At 44.7% G+C, this 22,995-nt stretch overlaps 1 protein-coding gene across 11 annotated transcripts in view; it reads right to left on the reverse strand.

The window, feature by feature from the left end:
- MTSS1 (MTSS I-BAR domain containing 1) overlaps nucleotides 1-22,995 on the reverse strand; it is a 151,784-nt gene that overhangs the window by 122,789 nt on the left and 6,000 nt on the right. For 10 of the 11 annotated variants that reach the window (XM_036883053.2, XM_036883043.2, XM_036883049.2 and 7 more), the window contains exons 2-3: nucleotides 8,235-8,296; nucleotides 5,285-5,358 (exon numbers count right to left, since the gene is read on the reverse strand). In XM_036883053.2, the coding sequence (XP_036738948.2) occupies nucleotides 5,285-5,358; nucleotides 8,235-8,296 (136 nt within the window). Of the gene's footprint in view, nucleotides 1-5,284; nucleotides 5,359-8,234; nucleotides 8,297-9,279; nucleotides 9,818-22,995 lie in introns of those variants that run through there. The other variant, XM_057497757.1, reaches the window with a different exon arrangement.

The raw sequence follows: 22,995 nt of genomic DNA on the forward strand, positions 1-22,995 counted from the left end.
TGAATCCACATGGGCAGAGAGCTGAAGGGCTTTTGTCTGCCGCCAAGCCCTCCTAGCAAACCAAATGGGCTCCCCAGAGTCTGTGGGATAGAGCCCGTGTCAGTCTTGCAAACCCGTCATTCCCAAAGAGCAGCCTACAGATCACCAGCACAGGAAGGAGGTTCCATTTTCACCACCTCCTCCACTATTCTTTGGTATTTTAATGTACAGTCCCATCATCCCCTGCTTCACTTTGCTTCCTCCTCTCCCTCTGTCTTCAGCACAAACTGGAAACTCTAAAGATAACGGAAAATTTGGACCACCCAACTTCATTCATATTTTATGAGTTCAATAGGGCCAGAACAAGACTTAAAATCATAGAATATTGGAGCTGAAACAGTTACTTGTGATCATCGAGGACGCTCTGTTCTGGGAAAGCCCCTTTGACAGCAGGGGAAATTAAAGCCCAGAGCAGTGAAATACACAGTAGTCTCCCCTTATCCGAGGTTTCCCTTTTGGCAGTTTCACTTAGCCAAGGTCAACCACAGTCCAGAAGATGATCCTTCTGACACACTGTCAGAAAGTCAATAGCAGCCTAATGCTAAGTCACAATGCCTACGTGAGTCACTGTCATTCACCTCATTTCATCTCATCACGTAGGCATTTATCGTATCACATGATCACAAGAAGGGTAAGTGCAGGACAATATTTTGAGAGAGAGAAACCACATTCACCTAACTTATATTACAGTATATTGTTCTAATTGTTCTATGTGATATTAGTTATTGTGGTTATTCTCTTATTATACCTAATTTATAGGTAACTTTCTCTTAGGTATGCATATATTGGAAAAAAATAATAGATACAGGGTTCAGTACTAACTGTGGTTTCAGGCATCTAATGGGGGGCTTGGAATGAACCCCCATGGATAAGGGGGGACCACTATAATTTACTCAGGATCACATAACTGGCAAAGCCTATAATCTCAGGCAACCCAGTTTCTAATCTAGTTACTATTCCAAGAAGCTATTTTTTTCATGCATTCAGGATCAAGTAACTCTAAAAGCAAATATAGGTTTATATTAAATCCAGGAGTTCCTTACATAAGGACTCAATTTAATGATTGAAGTCAGGCTCTGGGCCAGACTCATGTCACCACTAGTCATGTGACCTTGATTTAGGTAAGCGCTCTTTGTCCCAATATCATCTAAAATGGAGATCATGAACACCTGCCTCATAGGTTTGTTGTAAGAATAAAGACTCAATATATGTGATGCACTCAGAACAGAACTCAGCCCATATTACTTATTCAATATAAGTTGTGGTGATTTTCAATATTAAAACTGTACCCATTTTTATAAGTGATTTATAAAGGTTTTGGGACATTAAAGATGATGTCGTCGGCTGGGGATCCATTTCCTTCCATCTCAGAATCTTGAACGCCTCACTCTGGGTTTGGCGTATCATCTAAGCATCCCTAAGATGGCCTCTCAAAGCTCTGAGGTAATTACAGAGGCACAGAAGCAGGCAGAAAGGGAAGTCACAGAGCACCAGGCTCTTCACAGGCCCCTGCCGACACAGCGGACGACGCAGGGGCCACAGACAGCCCGTGCTACGATGGAGCGTTCATCAGCCCAGTGCTCCCCCGGTGAGAGGGAGAGCCAAGGCCCGGGGCAGGAGGGCGCGGGAATTACAGGGGCTGTTCCCCAATGCCGCTACCTCTGCTGAAGAGGGGTGGGAAGCCTTCCCCTTGCCTTTGTTGATTTTCTTCTTTCTTTTTTTTTTAAAGTAGCCGATACAACTGGAAACCAGTCATTTCAACCATTTCTCCACTCCTGTCACAGAACATGTACTGGTCCATTACGGACATGAAGAAAATGGAGATCCTGGGTCGCAAATTATGGCATTCTACGTCTACTGAATGCTCGACACTGAATCTTGTGGCCAATACAGAAAAAGGTATATTTTCATATTGAACACAAGTTGTATATTCCTTCTAGAGTACAAAATCAAAAGGATATAGAACTATACTATGTATTATGGTGCTAATCAAATCTTAAATTCCATTATAGCTTAGTTATTAACCTAGATATTAGCTTGACAACCTAAATAAACATAACAATCATGACTTATACTCTTCCCTTTAAAAAAAATTCTAACTTACTTCCACATTCTACTTAATAATTATATAATGATTAGATTGATGTTGCTCTTTTAGTAACTAGTTGTAAAAGCCTTTCCTAAATAAATTGTATTAATGGCTAGTGTAAAACATTTGCTAAAAAGGACAAAGAACTTTCAGAGCAGGTTCCTTTGGGAAACAATTTGGAATGCTAATATTTTGGAAACCAGGGACCTGCTAGCTTGAGATTCTGGATGCCTGTCCCAAAGGGGTACACTTTAGAATAACCGCTCTTCCTTTCTATCACTTTCTACAAGGACTCAAAGCTACATCGAAAGCTCTAAGCAAGAGACAGGGCTCTGTAGAGGGCAGATGTCAAACTGCAAATTCTATTAGTTACAGCATTTCGTGACTTTAAGCCCAAATGTATCTTCTGCCAACCAAAACAGCCTGGAGCATTTTCTACAGATTGTTTACTTGGATGTGTATATACCATTACGAGAGTACACACACACATCTCCAAAAATGGATGTGTACATGGGCATTAATTGCAGTGTACTTTATAACAGCAAATAAGTGGAGATAATCTAAATATCCATCAATAGAATGATTAAATTGTGTGACATCCAGACACTGGAAATCCATTTGGCTGTTAGTAAGAATGAGGTAGATTTCTAGGTACCTAGAAAGACAGCTAGAATATACAGTGGAGTAAAGCATGGGAACAATGTTTCCTTGGGGCTACCTTTTGAAAAAGATCATATAGATGTACTTTATTATTCCACTTATCATTCTACATATTATTCTCCCAGATACATTTGTTTATATATGCAGGTAAGTCTATAAAAGACACTAAACCCAATTCCTGCAAAGGGGTGCTGGGATATTTTACTTTATATACTTTGTTACATATGTTTTTTAAAAGAATAGATTCTACATTTTTCAAGTTTCAAGTAAAAATTAATTTTAAAAAATCACTCTGATACTTACTGAATATACAAGAAGGTCATTCAAGTTTCTCTCTTATCTCCATAAAATATACCTTCTTCATATCAACCATACACTTTTAAGGTCCTGTGAGAGTTCTCACACTCTCACACTCAACAGAAAGTTATTTTCCTCCAGGGTATAAGGACCTCAGACATTGCAACATTTAAAGTATTCAGGCATCACTAAAAATGTCCTGAAATCAAGTGGTTAAAAAATATGTCAAAGCTGGAATCTGTCCACTGGGACGTTGTCTTCTGTCAAATGCATCACCTCCAAGCTCCTACTCTACCTCTGTCCCCGCCAGAGAGAGGCTATTCTTACTTCTTTTCCCACAGATAATAGCTCTGTTTTCCCTCCCTTCAACCAGAGAACTTGCAGATCCTCCAGTTTCCCACCAAGAACCACTCTGGGAAAACAGCCTCTGCCAAAACCCAGCTTTCCACTCACGAAATTATGGGAAAAAATCAGGAGATGCCTCTCTAGTCCATCCTTTAGTGTTCAATCAGTAATTAAACAAAATATAGAAACACATTAAGAATCAAAGAATCTCAGAAATGAAAAGCTGGATACATAAGTCTTTAAAACAGGACAGCAGCTCTTTTAAGAAAGACATGTTCTGATGACTATTCTAGAAAGACATCTATATGATAAGTCCAGTTCCAGATACTGATGAAAAAATCTTTTGTAATACACCTTTTCTACATAGAAGAAAATATTTAAAACAGAACCAATAACACGAACAGTGGTGAACACTGGCTTAAATGATATATTCTTCATCATAGTTGTATATTCTAGAGATTCTATGGTAGACATATATAAACTATGTATCAATTTTTTTAAAGGACTTAAAAAAAAAGATACTGGTTAAAACCTATATCAAGCCAACAAACTGGATGAAGAAACCACTGCTCTGACGTCTCCATCAAGTTCTCCCAGGGAACCTATTGAAACACCGTTGGCATCTTGGAAATGAGAAATATTACCTCCCCTAGGAGGACTTCCTTGACTCCCTGAGCTAAGTGCTCACTTTTTCATATTCCCCTAGCACTCTCTACCACTATTACCATACCAAGCATATTATTTCTACACTGAAATTATTTGTCTCATTTCCCCCTACTCAACTGCGAGCTCCTCCAGGACAAGGAGAATCATGTACTGATTTCTGTGGTCCCATGATAGTACCTGAAATACTAGCAGTTTGAGTTTCCTGAGTGAAGGCAAGTGTCCTTGCTGCAAATTCATCTGAATATTTAATTAAACACCTGTGGTCAGTGGGTACCTACTGAAACCCACTGGAGGGATTTATCACACACTTCAGAGAAGCTAAATGCTCATGTGACTGGAAGCAACCCCTCCTGTGTGCCCTCAAATCCCTATTTTCCCATGTCACCATGGCAATGAAGAGACCAGGCATGTCGCTGCCGGCGCACGAGCAGACCCAGGAGACAGGCAGGAGAGCTTCTCTGCTTGGGGATGAACAGGAAACCACCCCCCTGTGAACAGGGAGTCTCCACCTTGTGGCTAATGTTACAGTTCTAACAATGGGTGGATATAGGGGAATTTGTTTTCTTCTTTATACCTTTCGTATATTATTTTTTTATTCAGTAGTCACTGAAACCATTAAAAATTTTCAAAAGATTCCCCTTAGTTCATTGGCTTAATGAACATACTTTAAACACCTACTCTGTTCTAGGCACTATGTTTTGAGGAGTTCACATATGAATAAATCATAGTTTCCGGCTCAAGGGGTTTGCGGTCCAATGTGGGAGACACAAACAACACAACAGGACAACACCTACAAAAGGGATCCTCACAGAAAAATGGTCTATCCATCATTCCCTGCTCCCCGTTCCCACGCAGGAGTAAGGAAAGCCTTGGGACAACCCGCACGAGAAGGGAAAACCAAACCACAGCCGAGCACACAGCTCTACACCTAGAACGTTATTAAAAGTGGTCAAATAGCACATCAAGCCACCTTTCTGTTATTTCCCATTCGTCTTCTCACGTGCTTATTATCTGGGGAACTATGTGTAACTTCTGGTATGTGGAATCCTACAGAGTTTTTTAAAAAATTAAAAATATGAGTCAGCTAAGCTCTGATAACTTCCCCAGTGTCTTTGCGTAAAGCCACCCACGGGCAAGGGCCCACGCGCCGAGCTCAGGGAATGCTGGAGTCACCCTCCGTCTGCTCACCACGCGTGCTGGTGGCCATGTCAGCCACTTTCTGAAAGGCATCCAAGAAGGCAGCTGCCGCCACCACTGTCGTCCTAAAAGGCAAACAGATAACAAAAAGCATGAGGAATGTCTCACAGTAGCAAATTCAGCACAGCTAAAGGGCTAAAGCTTCCACTGAGAACTGCCTCTAACCTTCAAGGAGACACACGTCAACTGGACGTGGACGCCCATTGGCTTTGCAGACCCACTTTTTTCTCAGGAAGCATTTCTCCTCCTATTAGCACTGGGCCCCAATAACTGCCCAGCTCTTCTGGTGACACCCACAAGTGCTAGCACTTCTTCCCATTTCGCCTAACAGTGAAATTACTACCAGGCAAAATTTCATGAAGAAGCAAAAGACAGACGTTTCTACCTAAAAGAAAAACATCATTAAAAATATAAACGTTACAGGTGAAATTAATTTTAGTGTAGGAAAAGGAATGGATTGGAAGGAGGAAACTTGGAGAGAGCGTCTAGTTCAAACAATTCATTTGAGTGATGGGAAAACTGAGACCACAACTAGAAAGTGACCTTCGAAGACGGCTGGTTCCTCTCAGAGCTGGGACTAGCAGCCCAGCATGGCTCACAGTCCCTTGTTCCTCCTGGTAAGACAAGATCTGAGCTATGAGACTTCCCCCACAAGTTATAATTATAATGAAACCAAGATACTGTTTTTTCAGCCCTAGAATGCTATCTCAACTGTATCTCCCCAATTCCTAAAAGTAGAGAGTGGGGTGAAGTTAACTATACTCAATTGCTATCCTAAAAATTCTTTTGAATTCTTCACATCCCCTGTGCACGGTAAGATGCCTTGAGCTCCCTGCAGTCTGCTGATCCGCAGAGTCATGATCTAAGATGTCACTCAATGGAGAGTAAGCACCGCTGCCTGCCGGGCTGTGGACCCGTGCCACAAGCCAGCCAGCCCCAGGACTTACAAAAGGACCTTATGGTTAAGCTTACAGCCTGATGCTAATTTCCAAGTATTTCGCTTGAGAATCCAGTCTTTACTGAGCATTCCTAGGAAAGCAAAGTTGCAGAAGATGAGAATAAGGACTATAAAGGGAGGACATCAAAATGGAACTAAACAAAATGGACTTTAAACATAAGCAACAGTAGTTATGAAACAAAAGTCTCCTGGGAGGTTCTGGGGTGGTCCTGAGAAAACCTGGGCAACAGTCCCTTACAGCCAAACCTCAAAATGAGGCCTGATATTTTCAAGTAGAGCAAGAGAACATTCTGCTCAGATTAAACAAGACAAGACATATATACAGAACAACAAAAAAACCTTCAAAGCTTTTTTTCTTTTTTTTTTTTTTTGAGAGAGTTGACAGCAAATGCAAACCCTAGAAAAAGGAGCTTTAGCAAACATTCTGGGATTTATAAATAGCTCATTCTGATTTGCAATTAATATCTAATACAACAGCTGGATTTATTCTCATTCAAGTCAATGCCAATCATCCAAATTTAATGAGCCAGCTGCAGGGGTGCCTTGTATACTAGTCACCTGGGTCCACTGAAAATGAGGATGGTGATCAAGTGTGAGGAATAAACACTGCCCTTCAACTTCATTGTCTGCTCTTGTCACAAGACATCTTAGTTCTCTCTGATGGGACAGAACAAACGTAAAGCCCACTCATGGCTCTGGAAGTCCTAGGTCCATGGGATGGAAATCCCAAGCCCCATGAAGCAGAAGGAATGGAGGAGAAAGACCCACCTCTCCTGAGCTCCCTCCTGATCTACACGCAGCCATGGACCACCCAGCCCAACAGCTAAAACCCTGGGCAGTAACCCTGGCGTCTGGGGGCAAAGGCCTAAGTCTCATGTCATCCCTCCCTCCTCTGTCATCCAGTTGGCTTACTGTCCTAGGAAAAACCTACCTGCTTTGTCCTCCAGAAAACCATCCCCATACATGCAAACCAGCAAACATCATCACCCATACGCCACGAACAGGGGTCATGGAAACGATCGCTTTGTTGTGCCTGTCCTTCACAGAGCACACACTACATGCGATCGCACCCCATTCCCAGTGATTTAAAAGCATATAACCTTAACAGGAAGAAGGTGACATTTTCTATCTCATATCAAACGATACAGGTACAAGCACAAGACAAGGCAGCAATAGCCCTTTAGAGTAGATCAGCACTAGATCTTGGTCTCTAAGCACCTTTATTGAGACATAGTTTGTATATCATGAAATTCACCCTTTTTAAGTGAAAGACTCAATGATTTTTTAGTAAATTTAGAGTTATGCAACCACCACCATAATTCAATTTTAGAACATTTCCATGATCCCAAAAAATCCCTGGTGCCCACTTGGGGCCAATCTCCTTTTCCACCTCTAGCCCCAGGCAACCAATAATCTGTATCTGTCTTTACAGACTTGCATTTTCTAGATATTTCATGTAAATCGAATTATACAATAGTCAAAGCTGAATTTTGAACTCTTTTATAAGGATAGGCAGTAAGAAGAATGGACTCTGGGGCTAAACTAAGTCCAAATCCCTACTCTGCCACTTACTAGCTGTGTGACTCGCCATGTTATTTGGCTTATCTGTGTCTCAGTCCCCTCATCAGTAAAATGGGGACAATAAACTGTACTTACCTCAGGGTTGTGAAATTTAATTAACATATGCCCAGCCCATACTGAGCACTACATGAATGCTGCCATTATCTTACATATAATACCTCATGTGACCCCCAAAATTCCCGTGGAAGGAGGCAGAACAGATATGAGTTCAATTTTACATGTGGGAATCGGGAGCCAGAAATATGGCTAATAAGTGGCAATGCTCAAATTAAAACCCAATACATGAGGCCATATCTGTAACACTTCCAAAGTTAACCTCAATCTGTATCTTGGGTCCAACCTATTCCATTGTTTGTCCAAGGATGCTGCCGTTATCCTGGAGATGACACACTCCCTACTTACCGAAGCTGGGACTGTAGCTTTCCTGCTTTGTTTATGAAATCTTCCCAAACTGGATAGCTCCCCTACAACAAAACAAAGTCATCAATCAGTAAGTCACGCTGTGCTAGAAACCTGATTAAGACAATAAGAGAACACCCAATTCCAATTATATGGGGAACAATCGGTGTGCACACTCTTCCTTTTCAGTCTATGGTATGCTGCCCAGATTATACAGAAATGTATTGAATCAGGAATGTGTTTAGAATGCACTCAGTCCCTGTAATCTTGTAAATACTACAGACTCTGACTAGAACAAGTTTGACAGAATCTAACATGCACTGTCACACCACTTTTTGTATCAACAGATGGTGGGTCCAAATTCTAGATGTGCACAACATTTAAGGCTCTACCCTGAACCACCTGATCATGGCCATGGCTGTTCTTACCCTTACCCCAAAGGGCAGAGTGTTTGGGACTGCTCCCTAGGACAGATGGCTATCAGGAAGCATTATTCGACTTAGCAGAATCTCAAGGTTGGGAAGTTACCTAAATAAAGACACTCAGCTGACAGCTTGAATGCAGCATCTACAAACAACATGACAATAGATGGTTCCCTAGCACACTTCAGCGAACAGGAAACGTATCACCCTCCCATGGCAGGCTACATCTATCACCCTGTCCTTTATATCCATGCAGCCATAGAAATCTTTTCAAGAAACCGAGGATTACTAGCATGTTCATCCACAGCTTTCCTTCTTTCAGCTCCCCAGATCCAACCCATTTCTACCCGGGATCCTGTTTCACAACCCCACTGTGTCCCCCGGACACTCCACCATGTCTCTCTACTCTTCTCCTAAAGACACAAACTTAAAACTGCAGGTGCACTTCGGACTGGGGCAAACCACAGTGCGTCTGACACCCCCACACATGCACATCAAGTTTACACTTAGGTCAAGCAGCCAAGCAACCAAATGGCAATGTAAAACAAACCCAGAAAGGGGGAAACCATGGCTACAGAACTGCTGTTTGGCACAGAGCATGTAAATACAGAACTAAGACTAAACACCCGGGGGGCGATGGTTGCAGGACTGTAAGTGGTATGCTGCTGACATGGTAAAAATAACTCATGCCACCTCCAGATCTTTCTGTTGAGGAAGGAGAAACGATAGTGAAGTGAGCCATCTCATCTTTCATTATAGAAGCCCAAGCAAAATGGTCTAAAACTGCACCTGACTTAAAATATGATTTCATCTTCCTAATGGTTTTAAGGTGGGTTTTTTTTGTTTTTTTTTTTTATTTTCTTACCCTTCTCAACCTTGCCACTCTGGACATTTTGGGCTAGATCATTCTTTGTGAGGGGCTGTCCTGCATACTGTAGGATGATCAGCCAACCTGTATTCACTAGAAGCCAGTAACATTCAGAGGTGCCACTGTTGTGACAGCCACAAACGTCCCCACCCCCAGGTGAAGATCACTGTTTTGGAGGCCTTTGGAGACACTGTTTTAAGATCTTTTCGGTAAAGAAACAATTATCTGAACTTCAACAATTTCTTCAGTACTACTTCACCTTCAATTGTATTAAATGAAAAGTAAAAATTAAATACATTTTATTTTGTAAATATGTTATCAAAGGGCCTATTTCTTCATTTCTCTAGCTATCAAGTCTGTGTGAAAATATGCATAGCAGTATCTGGAAAACTGTCTACTGAATATTAAAATGCGCTACTGGAGCTAAGACTTGGACCAATGTGTTGCTTTGTTGTTTGTACTTTCCTCTATGGCCATAGTTTTGTGAGTGTGTGCTGTGGGTTGTTTTTGTTTTTGTTTTTAAAATAAAGGCCATGAATCATTTTTATGAAAACAATAAAGTCACTGCATAAAAAAAATTAAGATCAAATTAGAGGTTCTGCAATAACAGGACCATGAATTTACAATCCATCCAAACACTAAAGTCTGTTCCACACACACGGCTAGACCACACCCATCCATTCTGCATTTGAGACCTGCTTGGCCCAACTGCAGCCTAGAGACTGATTCCCCGTAGCAGCACTTTGCTCCCACAAGACACTAAGCTGCACCCAGTGAGGGATCCTTTCTGATGGCTCCTGGCAGACATCTTTTGACAGCTACACCTTAGCTACTGACACTTATGTACAGGTCTTGTCACCATACTGCTAAGTCACATGGCCTCCATCCCATCTTTGTGCCCTGGGGGATTTCTTCAACCCAAGAGCATAACCTTAGGTTGCATGAAACCTTGCCAACAGCTCAGGCCACCCTTCTAGGCTCATCAAGACATTGTAGGGAATCCCAATCACAAGACCTACAGTATCTACCATTTTCTTATCAAGGCCAAGCATGAGCACCCCCTTCCACTTCTCCATCCAAATACTTAAAGAGGTAAAGGGGCTGAGAACAGAGTCCTCCAGCTGGCCACAAGACATCTCTGCCTAGACAGACATTGGTTGGCATCCTTAGGAGTACAAGAGCTCAACCAACTTCTCTTTCTGATCTGCAAAACAGTATGAGAAGCTTTTTGAAAAGCCTGAGGACGTTCAGACACACTGACCACCAACTTGCAGCATCTCATCTGCACAGAAAAGGATAGGAGAGCTTGGTCCTCCCTCCCACCCAGGGAGCCCCTGGAGCAGGACACTAAGATGATCTATGGTATTTCTTAAGAAAAAGGTAGCACATTCATTGAGAACATGCCAGAATGGTGGCAGTACTGCCAGTACTATTGAAGGAAGTCACTTTACCTCTCAGGGCCTACTGCTTATAATGATCAGTAATAAAAACAGATAATCCCATCACCATTGCTGAACACTGACATCACTGAACATTGGAGGAACGTAAAGGAGGATTAAGGAACAAAAGCAGGAGTCCAGGGCCCTGGCTGAATCTTAGCTCTCCTGTTTGCAATGTGACATTGGACGAATCATTTGACCTCTGCATGGGGATAGGTCACTACCTCATAGGGTCGGTGTGAGGATTAAACAAGGTCAGACATAATGTGCTGAGTGCAGGGCCTCACTAAGTGTCCAATAAACATTTGATAGGATTGATCCAAGTGTGTGCAGCTCCCAGTAATCTCACCCATGAAGTTGGCAGAGAGGTTACCATCCACCCAGGCTGGAATCTCTCATTCTTAGTCTTGAGTACAGAACCAACTGTGTACAGATGCACTGTGCATCTCGCTATTAGTTAGCCAGAGTTAAAGCCGCAACAGACCCAGACAGCTGGGTGTGCAGCGTCACACGCAGCCCCCGACGCTCCCAAGTAAATGGCAGGCAGAGCACTCCAACCCCAGACAAATGCGCCCGGAAACAACCACGGCTCAAGCCACTCTACAAAAACTACTTATCCGCCTCCCCACTTGGAACCTCATTTCAGTCTTTACCAAATTAACAAAAGGAGGGTCCCCTCTCCAGTCAAGGGGTACAGCACACAGCTCCCCACTTATGCACAGCCACTCAGCCGGAAGGAGCCTGCCAAAAGCAGCCCTCTCCAGATTAATGGTATTTGACAGTTTATCAAAGGAGTGTCAGGCCTACCTGTTTTAGGCAATATATAATTTAATGGATTCTTTTAAAAAATGAACTTCTAAGAACAGAAGATGAAAACCTCCTTGCTGAAATTTTTTAAGTGAGTAAATGTCATTAAAATTTAAAGACAAGGTAATGTTGGGTTGTTCCAGATTTTTTTCCTAGTTTCTTTCAACGAAAAAAGTTTCTACCCACCTGAAAAGTCACTTTACTACAGAAACTCAAAAGCTTGGAGGAAGAGGGAAAGGAGGGAGAAGGCACTTGTGGAAAGATTAAAAGGTAACAGAAAAACCCCTGGGTTTTCCTGACTGTAAGACTTAGCAAGGAGAGCATGCTCAAATTTCAAAGGAAACTGCCAATCAAGATGCCACCTTATGCTCTGAAAACCCTTTCAGAAAACAATTCCAATAGAGTCCTTAATTTTTTAATCTCACCACCCCCCAAGAAGTCCCAGAAAGGTCTCTTCTGAGGCTCCCTGTCTGGATGGGCTCTGTTCACCTTTGAGAAAATCCCTAAGAATGCAGCCCAGAGCTCTGAAACAGGCCCAACGCAGACCCCACTGTGGACTTCACCAGAGAACACACGACGGTTTTACAACTTTCCAGACAGACCAAAACCAAAGAAAATAAGATTCCCGCCGAGCACCCAAGTCCACCCCTCACCTGCCACCCACCATGGCTGTTCTAACTTGCAGGCAGATTCAACAATCTTGAGAACTCGTACTCAGCTATCGCCACCCAGCTCAAATGTCACTTCTTCCAGAGCATTCTCTGATGCTCTCAAATCAACTGCTACCCTCACCTCATGCAATTCACTATGAACCCAAGTCTCCCCTACTAAACGGTGGGTTCCAGGACAGAAGAAAGGGAGACAGGCAGGAAGATCGTTTCCAGTAACAGGAACAAAGACAGGGAGGTAGAGTGCACACGAGTGGGCTCTCTGCAAGGAATGCTGGCGGGTGCAGTTACGCTGGGGAGATGCAGGAGACCGGCCGGCGGGCAAGGTGACCGTGAGCAGCCTTCAAAGGCAAGGTCCAGAGTCCAACCACAAAAGGGACAACAGAGGAAGACGGGGGCAGCCTTCATTCAGATGGACAGTGACTTAAGTCCCAAACCAGTCAGGTGACAAGAGAACCTGGCTAACAAGTCACATACCACATAGCAGCCTGGTCCCTTGGGGAGGGGGGAGGAGAACGAAGTCATTTTCCTACTTCTGAGAAAAAAAAGACTCTTCTAATCTCCATCAATTCCCCAAAAGCCCAGTAGCCACATAGACAAATATGTGAGTTAGCTTTCCCTCCGCACCCTCAAGGCTGAGCTCTGGGACCAGGCCTGGGTCCCTCTCCTCCTTCCTCCACTTTCTCTGCAGCCACGAGGCGGACAGGCCACTTGCCAAGGGCAGGCGGCAGGACTCAGCCCCTGGCCTATCTTGCTCAGGGTTCTGTTTTGCTTTATTTTGTTCTGTGTTACACAGAGGTCCAGGATGGCATCCCACACAGGGAGAAAAACTGTAACCCATCAGCACAGCTGGATAACGGTGCCCCATAAATAATGCAGCAACTGCCTCTCCCAGCCCAGCCCCCTGGGACAGCGGAACCTCAGGGACAGCGGAGGGAATCAGACACACACACTGCCACACAGGGAACCCGGATTGCAGGGAGCTGTGGTCAGAGAAGGGGCAATTTGAGAGGAGCCAAAGAACTAAAGACGACTCTCATGAGGAAGAGGAACTTGGCCTAGCTGAGAATAAAATAGCGGTCAGTGGAGGACAGGCCTCAGGGAGCTGGGTTCTAGCTCAAAGGCCCCTATCCTGCCCAAAGGGACCAGACAGCGGCCGGCTCACCAGTGGTGAGGACTGATGAGAACCCAGGTCTTGGCTGAGCGGCTGGACGGGTAAGGTCCCGAGCCCCTTTCACCTTGGCCATCATCACTGTCACCATCATCATCACTGAGCATCTTTTTCTAAACAGTTGGCTCAGTGCCAAGTACATGTATCGGCATTTCTCTACTTTATGTATCCATCCCCTGGGGATCTTGCAAAAATGCAGGTCTGACTCCTTTGGTTGGAGGTGGAGCCTGGATGCCACACACCTAATTTGAGTGATGCTGAGGCTGCTGGTCCACAGAACACTCTGAGGGGCGCAGCTTGACGCAACTTTTCCTGCATGCTCTCAGCAACCTGATGAGGCAGATGCTATCATCTCACAGCTGAGGCAGCGGAGGACCACAGGGGTTGCACGATGCTGCATCAGTAGTGGTGTAGGCTGAAATTTGATCCCAGACCAGCCAGGCTTTGTGGCCCAAGGGCTACCCTGATTCTGGGAAGTACAAGCAGCAAGATGAACAGACCCAGCCGCCTGGCCCAGCGTCAGGGCTGCAGAAAGCCCTTCAGAGGGCAGACTGGGTCCTGCTTTATACTTGGGTCCCGTTGGAGCCCAAGTAGAGTGGAGTGCAAGGGCCCTCCCCCACCCCACCCCGCAGCATACAACCCTCATTACAAATGCTAAATGCCCCAGGGTTGCTGTAATGTCAACCTAGAAATGGTCAGGATCCTCAACCACGTGGAAAAGAAAACATGAAACACAATAGAAAAGCCCTTTGTGCAGAAAAGGTCTGATAGAAATGTACTAGATATGTTCACAGTTGCTGTCATTAGTAGTTATGATTATGGGTAATTTTATCACATCTTCAGGTTTACTGTGGACACTAGAACTGATCTGCTTCTGCCAGGACATTGGAGAGCCTGTCTGGAGCATCTCTACAGTCGGTTGCTCCCACCACGTCCCTCCCAAAGCTGTAGGAACCTCATCAGGGTAAGCAGGAGGAGAAGAGCCCATACCCCTAGGTGAGCCCAGACATCAGAGAAATGAAAAGCAGAGCTTCAAGGGGAAGCTACTGACCTACACAGGAATGGGTCTGGACTGCTTGCTCCTTCAAGCATCAAGCAGGAATCTGAGGATTCTAGAAGACATGTGCAGGATGAAGGACAGAGCCTGTGAATTGTCTGTCACAGCTCCGTCCCAAAAACCACCCTTCCTCATCCCATACTGCAAGATGAAGCGCTCCCAAGATCCTTAGATGAAAGGCACAGTGTAAGCCCATCCATCATAAAAACCATTCCTGAGCTTTTATTCCCTGATTGGGGCTTGCCTAATCCACTAATTATCCCTGCCCATCAACTGCATGACAGCCTTAGGGATAATCAATGGTTGCTTCCATGCACGCCCACCCTCACCCACTTGCCCAAGCTCACCAGCAATGAATATGCTCATCAAAAGGAAGATTTCACCACAAAAGATGCTCCGTTTCCTCTCCCCCTCCCTCTATCCTCGTCCAGCAAACTGCTCCATCTGTAACACCCTCGTTAAGACAAGGACATCAAGCCGCTTCTTCCTCCTGTGTTACCAGGGTCCCTGCCCAGGAAGTCTGTCTTTTTGACATATGGGTAGGTCCCACTTGAAATAAAAAAAGAACCAAACAAATATGTCAACTATATCTTCAAATTAGTATTGTTTTTGTTTTTTAAGTTTTCTACCAAGAATAATTCCTTTGTCTATACTGAGCCTCTGGCTACATGGACTTATACAGATTTAAATTAATTGCAATGAAATGAAATTAAAAATTCATTTCCTCACTTAAGTGCTCAGTAGCCACACCTGGCCAGTGGCTACAGTAATGGACAGAGAGAGAATATCTCCAACATCGCAGAAGGGTCAAAGGGACAGCGTCATCCATCATGTGACAAAGTCACTCCAGGCCTCCTTGGGACGTTCTACAACTGCAACTAGATGTCTCGTTCTAGTTTTTCACTTTTACAAAATTGGTGTGTTTACCCTGTCCTACATTGTTTGGAAAATGAAATCCCTCTCCTCTTCCATTCCCCAAATTGATCTGCCACCCCCCATTTTTATAGCCCTATTTCCTTTATTATTTCAGAGAGTGATCGAGGAGTCCAAATCTATTTCCCAATCACTATTAAGAACACCCTCCCACACTGACATAGTACCTAAGAGAGTATAACAGGCTTTGACACCAACTCCAGGAGGGCAGTTGGCAGAACCGGCATTTAACACTTTCCTTTTTCCACAGGAAAGCAGGGCAGAGAAAGGTTAAGGAATTTGCCTCCAGTCAGGGAAGAGTTTGACCTCACACCCAGTTTATTTCATCAACTGCTCCTAAATTTGTCCAGTTTTTTTTTTTTATTTAATTGTTCCACGTGTTTACCTAAAACTTACTGCTTCTCCACAACTGGAAACTTGGGAACTCAGTATCTCAACACCTAACTCAGGGGCGGGCTGCTCTTACCCAAGTGCCAGTAAGAAATGTTTGTGTACATTTAAGCCTCCCCTGAAAAGTAAATATGTACCTACCCCCTCTAGCCTTTGTCCCACTATATAGAGTCTAAGGCTTCGGTCCCATATGTTTATTCCTGAATAGAAATGTCCACATGAGATAATGAACCTAAGCAAAATACTTGGTACCCTGCATACCCTGTGAGAGTGTTAATGAAGTACTGTTACCCTTACTTCACGTCTGCACACCCACACCCACCTACTTCTCTCCCGCAAGTGCCCTCTCGGACTTGCCTGCACCCAACTCCAAGACTGCTTCTGCATTTTAGGAGTCAGTTCCCCTTAGGGGTACACTCTCCAACATCCTCAACAGAAGCACTCGCACCCATGACCCTAACAGGGACCATGTGTGGGCCCGGGCTTGTGCTCTCCTAAATGAGCACCCCTGCATTCATCCTGGACTCACTTTTACATTGTAAACTCGCCCAGACAGGGACAGTGTGATCAACCTGCCAGACCCACCCTGGCGAGCAATGGCCTCACCACACTGCACACTTCATGCTCTGCCACCTTCCGCCAACAGTGCCTCCTCCACGACACCCCAATCCTACCCCAGGCTGGTAGGAGACACACAGGCAGGCATCACCAAAAAGGGAGATAACTGAGCTTGTCATTCCTATAGTCACTGCTCTTTTTTTAGTGTCTTTCCACTGAGTGTCCTTCTTGCCTAGAGTGGGGACCCCGACAGGCCACCATATTCCAGAGTGTGAAAAGACCAGTGTGGTCTAGTGGTTAAGAGCATGGCTCTCGAGTCAGAACAGCCCAACTTCAGATCTACCCACCATGTGAGCTAAGTTAGTCACCCAGTCTTCATCTGTAAATGATGCCGTGGTAGTTCCCACCTCAAAGGAGGGTGAGAAGAGTTAAGTGAAGTAATACAAGTGCTTAGAAGGATGACTAGCACTTAGAAGTCAATAAAAGCCAGCAACTGCTGTTTTAAAGAGTTAACGTACAATGCCAGCCACCCTCAGACATTTAATGAGCACCTACTATGCACTGGCACCCCACAGGCATAGGCCACACAGAGATGAGGAGCCCCAGTGTTGGACTCTGGCTAGCAAGAACACTAATGTGTAAGCCACCAATCCCAAAGCCTTTGAAGGGAACCACACTTCAAACATAAAGTACTAGGAAGTGGGGTTGATGCAAGTTTCCAGAGGAGCGTGATGCCTCACCTCTGTCCTAAAGGATAAATGAGAATTTTCCTGGCAATAAGAAAGGAAAGAAGGAACAGAGGAAGCACTCCCCACAAACAAAACAGAATTAGCAAAGGAAAGGAAGTATAGAAGATCATGCTGCATTTAGGTACAGGAGTCATTCTGTTCTCCTGGAACACATTCATTGCAGGAGTAATCTACAATGGGGGTGGGGGGAGCAGGGAGATCCTACTCACTTCATGATCTGCAGAGGAGGGGCCTGATGGCTCAGGGTGGCCCCAGAGCCACTCCCACTTCTACCAACTCATGGTATAGCCCCTGCACCACCTAGCAGAGACCCACCAGGAAATGTCTGCTCACATTACACATGCCTGAGCCCCACCCCAGATCTACACAAGCAAATCTCTGGGGATGGGGTGAGACATCTGCATTTAACACACTCCCAGGGGACACTCAATCTCTGCTTGGTAAAATCACACACAGCAAGATTTGAGGATCACCACACTAGACCAATGCCCTGTCCCTCTGACACTGTGGACGCTGTGGCCTGATGTTCAAGTGTAGCTCCTTTAGAAGTAATCTCTGGTGATGAGCGCTCACATGCTGGCATGTGAACTGATACATGCTTTCTGAAAGGCAGTGGGTTTCAAATGCCCTAAGTATGTATCTTTCACTCAGGATAAATCCGTCAGGGGAAACCATCAGTGTAAATCATTGTCTAGCTACAAGGATATATTCGTTGCAGTGTTGCTTATAATTAGTGAAAACTGGACACAGCCTAAACACGAATCATTATGGAACTAGCTCCCCACCTCAGGGCCTTTGCACATGCTCTTCCCTTGCCTGGAACAATCTTCCTCTGAAATCCACACACTTCATAAGCTGTTGCTAAAATGTCACCTTTCTGTGAGGCCTTCCCTAAATGCCCTATTTAAAAACAGCAGTACTGCCCCTGATTTTTCCCGTTTGCACATGAACCTTCTCATATACAAGAGACTGACGTACTAGTTTGGCCCCACCCCATTAGAATGTAAGTTCCAGGAGGGCAGAGATTTGTGTCCATTTAATTTACTGCTGTATCCCAAGCACTTAAAATGGAGCCTGGCATACAGATCCTCAAATATTTGTCAACTAAATGAATGACCCATAGATGCACAGAACAAAGGAACACCACACAACCATTAAAACTGACCTGGCTTATAATTACACGCACAGAAAGGCAGCATGAGTGAAATGCTAAGTGAAAAGAAACTTCTGGTACAGCATAGATGACATGAACCTTTGTCTAAAATGTATGTACACAACCCACTGTGTAATCAAGGGGTTATGGGCGACTTATCTTTTATTTCACCCAGGTTTCTTAGTTTTCCTTCCATTAACTTTGTATTACTTGCATAATCTTTAAGAATCCCTTGTGAGATGCTCTGAAAACATTTGCTCATTTTTTTTTTTTTTAGTAAAAAGCTTAGTCCTCAGCAACTTAATTAGGGTGCCCCTAATTAAGATCAGCACAACATCAAAGAGGCCAGGTTCCAAGGGACTCCTCTCCAGGTCTACTTCCAGCTGCAAGGCCGTCTCAGTCCCTCCAGCACCAGCTTGCGGCGCCTGGAGCCTCCAAGTGCTCAGAAGCCAAAGACTTGGCCATCGGCTAGCTACTCCTGGCTCTGCTCCCCTCTACTTGCTTCCTATTGGGGTGCCTCATCCAATTATCCAGGCCCGAGATCACATCCTGCTGGAGAGCTGGCTTTGAAGGTTCAGTAAACAATCACTTCAAAACAAAGAGTGACCATTAAACCAAACTCAAAGACTTCCTTAATGGCTGCGTGCTCAGCTGCAGGAGACAAGACCTGCTCAAGCAAGCCAGGCCTCCAATATGAAATTGAGGTCTCCCTGGAAACTAATCTCAAAGCATTTCCAGCCTCTTACTACTCCCCCTCCTTCCTGTTTTGCATTAGTCATGTGGAGTGCAGAGCCATTTACTGGGGAACCCTGACAGAGGGGGTTTCTCCAGAAAAACAAAGTATCTTGTGGTTGTCACCCTGGACAGCTGAGTCAGAGCCTTAGGTCTTACACCCTGCCTGCTCTCCACACAGACTTCCCTCTGCTAACAAATTAGAAGCACCCACCAGGTGAGTCAAGTGTCTGATAATTTCATGTGGTTGGCTGAGTCAAATTCCTCTTCAAACAGGCCCCTGAGTTTCTTGAAACAGCTCAAAGAGCCTAGATTTTTATGCTTTATCTGGTTCACTGTCCTTAAGGTATAGACAGAACAATCAAAGAAATCAGTGAAGTGCACGCACTGCAGAATCTTAAAAAGAAAATCCTAAAATGCCACATTAAGAGATAGTCCACGATGGTGGATGAGAGCACAGACTGGAGCTGTATTGCCGGGGTTCAAGTCCCAGCTGTACCTCTCAATAGTTGTATGACATGGGCAACTGGCTTAATCTCCCTGCACCTTAGTCTCCCCCTTCGTAAAATGGGAGTTATAACACTAACTACCTCACTCACTGGCTTGTTGGGAGGATTAAGAGACTATTTGTATAGCATTAGAATAGTGCCTGGTTTTGCCATATAAATGCTTGTTAAATAGGAGTTAGGTGCCCAGCTTGGGTGCCACCTGTACCAAAAGTCCCCCTTGACTCTGTCCTGGCTCCAAATGAGAATCAGATCCCCCCAACCCTAAGACCCCCTCAAAACCTTGGGCAACAGCTATCGTGGCACTGATAACAGTGATTTCTAATTATTTGTCTGTTTCTCTTCTAGATGAAACAACGTCAGGGCAAGGGCTGAGTCTGTCTTGTTCATGGGAATGCCTCCATCACCCAGCAAGGCCTGACACATGGCAGGCACTCCATCTTCTTTGGCGAGTATGTGTACCATGCTCTATTTATATGCTGAAAGTCGGAACGCATTTCACTCGTTTCCACTGCATCATCAAAGTATGGGTTTCTAAGATTTTCTGAAACATCTAAATGCTACTCTCAGAAGGGTACTCTGCTAGAAATTACCAGGGGAGCTCAGATACACAGCATTTTATTTGGCATTTATATCATGCTAAGACCTTTGCATGTACTTTCTCATTTAATCCTCAATGACTTAAAAGGGAAGTATTATTCCTCCCATTTATATTTTAAAGCCCAAGTGTAACCACTTAAGGTAGAATATAATAAATACTAAGTAGAATGGACACAGTGTGAAATATGCCTAAGGGCAACTGGCTTGGTGGAAAGAGGGGAACCAGATGTGAGGTAACTTTGTGATGGGGCCTTGAAAAATAAGATTTCAAGAGGCAACAATGGCAGAGGGGATCCTCCAAGCAGGACAAGCAGCAAGAATAAGGAACACAGGATGTCTTCAAAGCTGGGGAATCCAGGTTGGAGCACTTGGCCAAGTCATAAGGGTCCTTGAAGGCCAAGGCAGGTGGGCCACATTCAGCAGGTGGGCAGAACCCAAACATGGCCAAGTCTTAGGAAAGGATGGGAGCTCAATATGAAGCTGTTGCTACGGGGCAGGCTACACGCAAACAAGGCCACTTTTCTTGGTGGCCACTCTAGAAAAAGGGAGACTCAGTGTAGGAAAGGATGGCCCTTGCAAAGCAATTCCGCTACACTTACCCTGGTGTAAACATCTCTCAAGGACTTTAAGCATTCAATTAAATGACCTGAGAACCTCAGCCAGGCACCCTGTCCTGCCTTCCCCATATATACTGGGGGTTTGCAAACAGAGAATGCAAATAAGCCCAGTAGAGACAGATGAGGTTATAATGAACTCAGGAGTAATTTACTTGGCAAGGAAAAAAAAAAAAAGAACTCCTCCATGTCCTGCAACTTCACTGCGAACTCTAAATACAACTTGGTAAAGGGTGGGTAGTATTTCCCCTAAGATGTGGAAGAGATCATTACTACACTGATTTGAAGACTTTGGGATACCTCAGTCCCAAATCTACAAAACAGAATAATAGCACCTGATTTGAGTGTGTGTATGCCACACAGTGTGTGATGCCCTTCAAGAGCATTCTCTCCTCTCAGAATGCTCACAGAAATCCAAAGGCTGGGTACTTCATTAGACCTATTCTGCAGAAGAGGAAAATGAGGCTCAGAGATTAAGTAACTTGCCCACAGGATTTAAAACCAGATCTCTTTGACTCCAAGGTCAGCAGTAGCCCCAGAATTTCTACAGGAGGGATTTAGGAGCGATGACCCAACATTAAATTTACCATCTTGACCATTTAAAGTGTATGGCTCAAATATACTCACACTGTTGTGCAACCATCTAAAGAGGCTTTTACTCAGACTTAGGTAAGGTTGAGAAAACACTTTTGAGGGTGCTGAAATTGTGTATAGCTCAGTGGTTCTCATACTTGGCTACATATTAGAGTTTCCTGGGGGTGCTTTTAAAAACTCTAAAACCCAAGATCTACCCCAGAAGCACTGAATCAGAACCTCTGGGCAACAGGGTCCCTGCATCAGTCTTACAGCTCCCTGGGAATCAATACATCGTTCCTATGACCATGCCTGTTCCACCAAAAGGGGGCACACCTGCCCAGAACCTTCTCCTTTGGCCAGACCCACACCCCGAGTCCCCTAGAGTCCCCTGTCATGTGGGAGGTGACAGGGAAGGGAGTCCCAGGCAAAACCTGTTGTCCCCCCTCCAGGACTCAGGAGACCCCTAATGCTCAGCAAGCTAATACTTTTACTGCTGTCCACATTCTTCGAGGAAAAGAATGCAAATAAAAAGACACAGAGCTCAAAAGGCACTCAACTGATTTTCCTTTTTCACCCACTTAAAACTAGACAGGAAAAGAAAAACCACTCAGAAAGCATGGCCAAGTATCAGCACAGGAAGGAGTTTTTCCGGCAATCCCATCAGCTTCTCCAAACACACATTTGTAATGGCTCTACTGACTCAACCCAAACTGGAGGGCTATGGAGACATAATTAAACACAGAAAGCTCTTTTCCAAGAGAGTTCCAGAGCTGGACACAAAAATGAGTTCAAGGTAGGGAGTTCTCTTTGAGGAGTCACTGAACTTCAGGTGAACTTGATTCACATAATTAGGGGTGGTGCTGTCAGGATGGCAGTTGCCCAGCCTGAGGGACCCATGGGCTCCCCGGACTTAGACATGAGGATGAGCCAAGGCCAAGGGTGACCAGAGAGGCCTGGTCCAAAGGCTTCTTTCTCTTCTGCACAACCAGGCAAAAGAGAGGAAAGGAGAATGCCAGACTGTGTGTTAAAGATTGGTTGAGTGGGAGGAGGAGGGGAAGAAGCCATGATGTGATGATACAGCATAAATTAAACGACTTCTACGAAAGTGACAGCAAGACGGAAGCTGCCCATCCCACAGCAATCCTCAGAGCAGCTCAGCTCAAGTTCACGCCTCCAGGCTGGCTCTGGGCTACAGGCACCAACATAAGCCCCGGATTCCTTCCCTGAGCCTCCTCTAAGACTCAGGCAAGTGAAAAAATGCCATCTTCTAGAAATAAATACACAGCTCCCCGTCTAAAGAGCTCCAGCGCTAGATCAAATTGGCCAAGTTCTGAATGCCAGTCTTCCTCGCTATGGCCTTAGAGACAAGTTATTGACTCCCTCCAAGCCTCAGTTTTCTCATCTGTGAAGGGGTTGATGTGAGGATGACATGAAACCACGCACACCAAGCACTCAGCACAATGCCCGGCACAGAGCAGGTTCTCACCAAGTCCCCTCCTGCCCCCTGTACACCACACGCAA

This window comes from Manis pentadactyla, chromosome 3 (assembly GCF_030020395.1).
Source record: "Manis pentadactyla isolate mManPen7 chromosome 3, mManPen7.hap1, whole genome shotgun sequence".
In the NCBI taxonomy this organism is placed as follows: domain Eukaryota; kingdom Metazoa; phylum Chordata; class Mammalia; order Pholidota; family Manidae; genus Manis; species Manis pentadactyla.